Source organism: Chelonoidis abingdonii, chromosome 1, assembly GCF_003597395.2.
Source record: "Chelonoidis abingdonii isolate Lonesome George chromosome 1, CheloAbing_2.0, whole genome shotgun sequence".
Classification (NCBI taxonomy): domain Eukaryota; kingdom Metazoa; phylum Chordata; order Testudines; family Testudinidae; genus Chelonoidis; species Chelonoidis abingdonii.
The window spans coordinates 365,884,580-365,894,248 of NC_133769.1; the positions used below are offsets into that span (position 1 = coordinate 365,884,580).

At 43.9% G+C, this 9,669-nt stretch overlaps 1 protein-coding gene across 1 annotated transcript in view; it reads left to right on the forward strand.

Moving 5' to 3' along the window:
* LOC116820524 (disintegrin and metalloproteinase domain-containing protein 20-like) overlaps window positions 1–9,669 on the forward strand; it is a 174,012-nt gene that overhangs the window by 139,800 nt on the left and 24,543 nt on the right. The window contains 1 exon segment of the mRNA XM_075066834.1: window positions 2,737–2,920. Coding sequence (XP_074922935.1) covers window positions 2,737–2,920 — 184 coding nt within the window.

Sequence of the window (9,669 nt, forward strand, 5' to 3'; positions counted from 1 at the left end):
CTCTAGGGTTGTATTACCAATCAACAAAGATCTTTTAGAACCTGCTAAGGCCATCTGGCAGACCCCCACTACAAGCCTACCTACCTTTAAATGAGCAGATCGCAAGTATTTCATCCCTTCTAAGGGCTCTGAATTCCTTTTTACCCATCCAGCACCAAACTCGTTGGTAGTAGACACAGCCAACCAAAGGACCAAACAGCAGTATTCCCGCTCCACCCCATCCAACAAAGACCGTAAATGCCTGGACCTCCTTGGACGTAAAAAATATGCATCTTCAACACTACAATTTCATGTTGCTAATTATACTGCAGTTCTTGCAAAATATGACCACAAAACTATAACAATTTCATGGACTTTATTGATGACATTCCAGAAGAAAACAAGCAACAATTCACAGCTCTAGTTTCTGAGGGACAAATCATATCACATACTGCTCTTCAAGCGGCCCTCGATGCAGCCAATACTGCAGCAAGATCCACCACCACAGCAGTGGTCATGCGCCAAGGTTCGTGGTTCTCCTCTTCCTTTCCTCGAGAGGTCCAGAGTACCACTGAAGATCTTCCTCTTTGCTTCCACCACAAATGACGTACTTTATTCAATGAAGGTCTCAAGGGCAAACCTTCGGTCCTTAGGAATCCAAACCCCTACGACCAAAAGGCGACAATATAAATGTCAACCTTACCACTGTCCACGCTACCCCGCATATACATAGCACTTCCATAGCTCACAGGAGCAACAACAGCAATGCCAGAGAGCCAGATACCAGCGTCGTCGTCTCAATTCTTCGGTAACACCTCAACCCTCTCCAGCTAATAAACAGATTTGAAATTTTGGTCGAGGACCTAGAAAACAACGTTCCCACTTCAGCGCGTACACCACATGTACTTATTTTTGGACACCACCTTCGACCATTTTCCCATCAATGGCAGAGCATTACCAGCGACAAGTGGGTTATAGAGGTTGTCACAATTGGCTACTCTATTCCCTTCCTCTCCTTGCCTCCCACGCACCCACCATCCCCGTCCCTCTTCAAGGACCCCTCTCACGAGCCACTGCTCTTCCAAGAAGTACAACATCTCCTTCAGTTGGGAGCAGCGGAACTAGTGCCCGAATGACACAGAGGGAAGGGCTTTTATTCCCATTATTTCTTAACAGAAAAGAAAACTGGGGGATGGCGACTGATCCTCGATCTCAGGCGGCTCAACAAATTTATCAAAAAGCAAAAGTTCAAGATGGTTACTCTCACCACCATCATCCCAGCGCTGGAGCAGAGCAATTGGTTTTCAGCCCTCGACCTACAGGACACCTATTTTCATGTCACTATATATCCGGCCCACAGACACTTCCTTCTTTTTACACTCGGCTTAACACATTTTCAATACAGGGTTCTACCCTTCGGACTTTCCAGTGCCCCCCGTGTTTTTTCCAAGCTCTTAGCCATAGTCACCGTCTACCTCAGGAAACAAGAGATCATAATATTTCCTTACCTTGATGATTGCCTCCTTAAAGCCTCAATGTTTGATGAAGTTCTCAGATTCACATGGCTCACCATCGATTGTTTCCTATCTCTGGCCTACAAATAAACAAAAACATCTCTCCCACCTGACCAATTCAACACTATAAAACTACTGGCTACAAAACTTTGCAACAGTCCCCAAGTCACTGCCCGAGACTGCCTACAACTACTAGGTCACATGGCCTTGTGCCCTTTCGTGGTCCAAAATGCATTCCTGTACATGAAGTGCTTCCAAGCCTGGTTGGCCACGGTTTACAGACGGAATATGCACACTCTAAACAAGCCTCTCTCCATACCTTTTGGAGTCAAAGGCTCTCTACTATGGTGGACAGTTCCCTCCAATCTCTGCTCTGAAGTCCCCTTTCTCCAGGACGCTCCATCCCTCATAATGACTACCGATGCATCCCTCACAGGGTGGGACACACACGTCTCACCACATAGTCCAGGGGCTATGGTCTTCAACCAAAACCTCCCTGCACATAAATGTCCTAGAACTTTGAGCCATACGCAATGCCTGGCATCACTTCCTCCCACTAATCAGGAATCTTCAATTTGTCGATATCTTTTTTTAAAGTATGACTCCCAAAACTGGACACATACTCTAGGCAAGACTTCACCAAGTCAAGCAGAAGAATTAATCCCATGCCTTAAATATAATTCTCTTGTTAACACACCCCGGAATTATATTAGCCTTTTTCACGCTGAACTACATTGTTTTCTACCATAGTGATTTGATCCCTCAGATCTGAAACAGGACAACCATGATAGAGCCAGTGAGAACTCCAATAGAAATGAGAAAACTACCAGTTTTCATCCATACATACTGGAGCACTTTACAGAGGGTAGGAGGGCTGCTGGTAGAAAGTAGACTTACAGTATAGGATCCAAATTCAGGACACAAACTCAATTCCTTATTTTTAGGCATCAGGCTAGGAGTACTGCAGAAGCAGCCTTTCATATTGCTGTGCTATCACCTCTGTACCTTCCTGCTGCAACATTGGGCTCCTAATTGCCACGAAGGGCTGTGTTTGGTTCAGAATGATCAGTAATTGTGATGGAACATTACTGGGGTTAACAAGTCACACAGAGAATGGGTGTTGGAAAAGATTTATGGGAGAGACTTTGCTTCTTCCATAGTAAGACATACCACAACTCTCACACAGAGTTCTTCAAATCTTGTATAAATTTTTAAGCAACTGTCCTTATTTTTTTTCTTTCAGCGATGTCTTGTGTGGAAGACTGCAGTGTGTTAATGTTAAAAAAATACCTCAGATGAAAAGTCTTGGGTCCATAGTTCAAACCCCAGTTGATGATATCTTGTGTTGGGGTACAGAATTTCATAGTGGGAGAGACACGGTGGATGTTGGCTCAGTGGGAGATGGCACAGCATGTGGTGATAACAAGGTACTGTAGTAAGGATAGTTAGATTTGTGAATGGAGAGGAACAGAGATTAAATGGAGAGGAAGGCCTTGAACTCCTCTTCCCCTGTCCAGCTTTTCTTTTCTTACTTGAAAGAGCTTAGAGATACCTATAAGCACAGCCTGTTCTCATCCAGAAGCAGCTGAAGAAGACCAGGTTAACTCTTTACAAGGATCAGCAGATGTTCTGTTTCCTTTTGTGTGGTGGATGGAGAAATGGTAAGTAGGGGTCAGTGTCACAATCCTGGGGTTCTCTGCGCTTTTGAAAATTCCACCTCAGGGCCTAAATACTTTTAAAAATCTGTCCCTAGATGTCTTCTTCCCTCCTGAAGTTGCTAAGCTATGTAAATCCATCTTCATTTGCTCAGTATATGCTAGAGCATGACTAAAAAGACAATACTCTTCAGGAAGAATGTTTTCCCAAAAAAGTTGATTTTGCAACATGCTCTGAGTATAGTTAGACTTGAATTAAGCCTTCTCTGCCTGGGTATCTATCTGGGTTTGAACTACAAATCTAGATACAAAATCCTCAAGTGTTAAAATGCTGCCTCTTACATGGAGCTGGAAGAGACCCTGAAAGGTCCTTGGGTCCAACCCCTTGCCTTCACTAGCAGGACCAAGTACTGATTTTGCTCCAGATCCCTAAATGGTCCCCTCAGGGACTGAACTCATAACCATAGGTTTAAGTGGCTAATGTTCAAACCACTGAGCTATCCCTCCCCCCATCTGGGCTGTATTTCAGGAGTGGGCAAACTGCAGTCCAGAGGCCACATCCAGCCTGTCAAACCATTTAATCCAGCTCTCCACTCCCACTGGTGAGCAGGGTTAGGATTTGCCCTGCTCTGGTACTCCAGCTGGGGAGCGGGATCGAGGGCTTGCTCCGCTCTGCACAGCTCCTAGAAAGCAGCCAGCATGACCCCACTCCAACTCAAACCCTTCCCCCAGCTCCTCTGTAGAACATGGAGGTGTGGCCAGGTGGTTTTGCACACTGCCTTGTCCACAGGCACCACCCCCTTAGCTCCCATTGGCCACAGTTCCTGGCCAACAGGAGCTGTAGGGGTGGTGCCTGCTGACAGGGCGGTGCACAGAACCACCTGGCTGTGCCTGGAAGCCAGAGGGGGGATATGCTTCAGGGAGCTGCTTGAGGTAAGTGCCGCCTGGAGCCTGCACCCCTGAGCACCGCCCCACATGATACAATCCCTTGTCACAGCCCTGATATCCCTTCCACCCTCTGAACCCCTCGATCCCAGCCCAGAGCCCTGTCTTGTACCCCAAAGCCCGCACCCCCAGCTGGAGCCCTCACACCCTCCCCATATCCCAATCCTGATCCCCCTACTGCCCTCTGAACCCCTCAGTCTCAGCCTGGAGCCCCCTCCTGTACCCCAAACCAGTCATCCCCCCCAAAAACCCTTACCCCCCATACCCCAACCCGGAGCCTCCTCCCACTCCCTGAACTCCTCATTTCTGGCACTATCCCAGAGCCCACACCCTCAGTCTGAGTCCTCACCCCCTCCTGCACCTCTACCCCCAATTTTGTGAGCACTGATGGCCTGCCATACAATTTCCATACCCCGATGTGGTCCTCAGGCGAAAAAGTTTGCCCATCCTCTGGTCTATTTGTTCCATCACATGTAAAGATACAACTGTTGGAATGACTAGGCACTGTGTTATTCTTTCATTGGGTGGATATTCAGGAATTTATCCATCTAATTAGCTTCTTATACATCCGCTGCCACTGTATTTTTATTTTGATACCTGAGACTATGTGCACAATACAGTCTCCTAGATGCATAGTACTTGTTTTCTCAGGTTAAGTAAGTTAATTCATTTATTCATGTCTGAATATTGGTGACATCATAGCAGAATTTTCTGAAGCCTTCAAGATTCATTGTAGCTGTGTTTTAAAAGTACTTTAAAGTCTGCCTTAAAAATGGAAAAAGACCCTGGAAATTTAAAAATAACATAATTTTTTCTTCAGATAGTGGCCCTGTGGGTCCTCCACTTCAGGTGCACCCCACATGCCTTTGATTGGAGATTTTTCAGTACCAGTACTTGTCTGGCCCACAGGTGTTGCAGAGATCATGCTCCATACTGATGGTATATAGAGTTGTGCAAGCAAACCAATAATTCCTTCTTAGCCACCTCAGCTTGAGACAGAGCTTCTAGCATGCACATTTCTAGTGTTGTCCAAAGCTTAGCTTTAGCATCTTCTAGATTTTATTTTAGTTTAGTGTAATTATTTATTTTTACTCAAAGTAATATATCGTAATTTATTTTTACTTCATTTGAGGGTTATTTTTTCCAGTCCTTCTCCCCTGTCTTCCCCTCCTCCCTACCGACAAGTTTCCACTTGGAAATTGTAACCAAGATATTCCAGGATCTCCAGGATTCAAGCACTGCCTCACCTGCTGGGAATCTATCTCGGACAATGGCGGGCATTCCCGGTACATTTTCTGTCTGTGGGACATTGACATTCCACAAAAGTGCAATATTTGTTCAACTTTTAAGAGCACAGCTAGAAAAAAAACAGGGGGATTAGACTCAGGCTCCTTATGTTGGAACACTTCCTTTTGCTGGATCCAGGCTAAGATACCTGCCCCATACATCAATCTCTTATGAGCAAGTATAGTTCCCCATTAACATCCATACCTTGTTGTCCCGGACCTTCATGGCAAAAGACATCTGAAGGTACTGGGAAGGTCCCTAAGAAGAGGAGTTCTATTTCTCCTCATAAAGACCCTATTTGAAAAAAAGCCTCTGTCTCCTCAGAAATCAACAGCATCAGATATTTCATGTCTTGGACTGGATACTGCTGCGGTTCCAGGCTTCTAAGGTACTGGGAGCCCTTCTAAGACTCCAAGCTCTTCAAAAAGCCATGGTCACTAAGCATACCTCGGTACCACCTAAGCATAACTATACTAGCAGAGACTCTAAACACTCTGCTTACAGAAAGGCTGTATTGACAGACCTTCCCATACTACTTTTGGTACCTAGACAAGCGACGCAGACTCTTTCAGTACTCCCATAGTCTAATCAGGCATCTCGCGATACTTTGCTACCTCCAAAGCAGTTGATCTGTTCTATAGCAATAACTTCCACCAGGCAGGATCTGTCAAAGCTGGATCCACCATTATGAATCTCACTCATTCTCTGTGCAAATCCATCTGGTACCATAGAAGTTGAAATATGCAAGAGACTGATTGTCTCAGACAAGCTGGAATCTCCCTCTTAATGGGTGTCAAGTGCCTGCTGGTACTGAGATCAAGACGGTCACTGGGATTGGATCTTTCCACAGTACCATCTGCTTCTCTAATACTACCCAAGCTAGGCAGACCTCCCCCTCTAGATGATGTTGAGATTCCCTCTCTTCTGATTCCCAAATCTCTGTGCAAGGTTCCCCTATTTCCCAACATAGGAACAACCTCCTTGACACCCTTCTTGTTGGTATAAGCAGCATTAGCTGCCACCTCCTATGCCTCGTAGAGCCCCTCTGTGGCCACACTGGGACACTTGAGCCACCTATTGACAACAGTTTTCAAAAGCACCAAGTCTTTCTTGTGGTGACCATTGGGGAGATGGTCTCTTGCTCCATCTCTTCTTCCTCAACAAGCTCAACTGAAGGAGATGAGCAAGAGGCAAGAGCAAACAAAAAAGTCACTCCACAAACAAGTATCAGCATCTTCTCTCCACATGAGGCCATAATGCCTCTCTTACCTTTTCTGGCTGACAAAATCTTGACAGAAATCAGGAGCTGATGAAACAAATTGCTGATTTCCCATAGATACCAATAAAGGAGTTCCAAGAGTTGAAGCATAAGTTTTAGACATTCTTCATTTGACTGCCTCACCTCAAGGGACTTTCCCAGTAAATGATGCTTTACCAAAACCCACCAAGACCATCTGGCAGACCCTGGCAACAGTACCACCTACATGTAAAGGCTCCAAAAAATAGCATTACATTTCAGCCAAAAAATCTGAACTTTTATTTTCTCACCCTTCACCTAACTCCTTGGTTATCAAGGCCGTCAATGAACATGGCAGACAATACCACACTAAACCAACACCATATGATCAGGAATAAAAATTCCTCAACCTGTTTGGCTGTAAGACTAACTCATCCATGACCCTGCAGTTTAGCATCATGGACCACTAAAATTTGATGGTGAAGAATAATCACATCAACTATACTGAGTTAAACAGCTTTATTGAGCACCTTCCTGTGTAACATCCTGAATAGTTTTAGGCCATCATAGCTGACAATTAGCTCTTATAGCAAGAACTTCATTATAAGCTTCTATAGATGCAGCTGCTTTTGCAGCTTGTTCCTTTTCTGTTGCAGTTGTCCTGCACTGAGCACCAAAATACTGTGGAAGACCATTCCTTTGAGACTGCAGGGGATGTGAGGGAGGTGCCCACACCTGTCCATTCTTTTTAGGTGACAAATCTGAGGAACTGTCCTGGATTGAGGTGTGAGTAGAGGAGGTTTTGGAATACTAATAAGTCATCAGGACCAGATGGCATTAACCCAGGAGTTCTGAAGGAACTCAACACACTGAGTAGTTCAGCAATTTCATATTTATGTAACATGTCATTTAAATCAGCTCATGTGGGAGATGACTGGATGATAGCTAAATGTGACACCAATTTAAAAAAAATACTCTAGTGGCTATCCTGGCAATTACAGGCTGGTAAGCCTAACTTCAGTACAAGGCAAACTGGTTGAAACGATAGTAAAAGAGAAGTATCTGACACAGAGATGAACACAATTTTGGGGGGAAGAGTCAATATGGCTTTTGTAAAGGGAAATTATGCCTCGCCAATCTATTAGACTTCTTTGAGATCAACAAACATATGACAAGGATACAGTGGACATATTGTATTTGACTTTCAGTAGCCTTTGACATGGTGCCTCACCAAAGGCACTTAAGCAAATTAAGAAGTCATGAGGTAAGAGGGAAAAATCTCTCATGGAGCAGTAGCTGGTTAAAAGACAGGAAACAAGGGTAAGAATAAATTGTCAATTTTCAGAATGGAGAAAGGTAAGTAGCAATGTTCCCCAGAGATCTGTACTGGGACCAGTGGTGTTCAACTTATTCATAAATGATCTGGAAAAGGGAGTAAATGTTGCAGTGAAGACAGGTGCAAAGAATTCATTTAGCTTCTCTGCAATGACCATATCTTCCTTGAGTATTCTTTTAGCAACTCGATCATCCAGTGGCTCCACTGACTGTTTGGCAGGCTTCTTGCTTCTGATGTATGTAATTTTTTTTTTGCTATATAGTTTTTGAGTCTTTTGCTAGTTGCTCTTCAAATTTTTTCTGGCCTGCCTAATTATATTTTTACATTTTACCTGCTAGAGCTTATGCTCCTTCCTATTGTTTTCAGCAAGATCTGACTTCCAGTTTTAAAATGATGCCTTTTAGCCTCTAACCAACTCTGTTATTCTCCTGGTTTTATTCATGGTGGTATATATTTTTATATTCTTACTATTTTTTTTAATTTGGGGTATGCATTTAATTGGAGCCTCTATTATAGTGTTTCTAGAAAGTTTCATTGAAACTTGCAGGCATTTCACTCTTTTGACTGTTCCTTTTAATTTCCGTTTATCTAGCTTCCTCATTTTTGTGTAGTTCCCCTTCTTGACGTTAAGAACTACAATGGTGAGTTTCTTTGGTTCCTCTCCTCAACCAGGATGTTAAATTTAATTACATTATGCTCACTATTACCAAACGTTTCAACTGTATTAACCTCTTGGACCAGATCCTGTGCCACACTTAGGACTAAATAAAGAATTGCCTCTTCCCTCATGGGTTCTGAGACTAGCTGCTCCAAGAAGCAGTCATTAATAGGGTCTAGAAGTTCTCTCTGTATCATGTGCTGAAGTGACAAGTTCTCAGTCAATGTGGGGATAGTTCAAATCCCCCATTAATATTAAATTGTCTATTTTTATAGCCTCTATAATCTCTAGGAGCATTTCACCATCACCATCCTGGTCAGGTGGTTGGTAGTAAATATATTACCGCTGTACTCTTATTATTGAAGCATTGATTGTCATTATTCTACCAAGTTTCTGTGAGGCCTATTATATCAATATCCTCATTTAATACTAGGCACTCAAGTTCTCCCATCTTAGTATTTAGATTTCTAGCATTTGTATACAAGAACTTTTAAAATTTGTCATTTTTTAGTTGTCTGCCTTCATGTGATATAATTGAATGGGGCTTTTTTCATTTGACTGTTTCACTCAAGTTCCTACTGTTAGATGTTGATAGCTGTTTGGCTGCATGTGTGTTCCTTCTGTATGCTGCCCCAGCCCTGTGTGGACAGCTGCCACAGCAGAACTCGAGCAAACTGCCCAATGACCACAGGATCCGTTAAGGGACGAAGGCACCTGGCCAGGTTTATTGTTGACGAAGCATGGTACTAGTATCCCGCAGACTCTACCAGGCTACTAATATATATCTATATCTATATCTATCTATCTATATATATATGCAAGGGAACAGAACCGTCCAACTAGTGGCCAAAAACCTGCCTCCCCACAACATGGAAAGTCCTATCAGGCATCATAGCCGCCAAGCTACAGGACCATATGGGCCAGTACATGAGCTCAGCTCAGAAGCGCATTGGGAACAACACCAGAGGCTCAAAACACCAGTTGCTCCTAGACAGAGCAGTCGCCCAAGACTCAAGGTCTAGACAGACCAATCTGAGCACAGCCTGGATTGACTACAG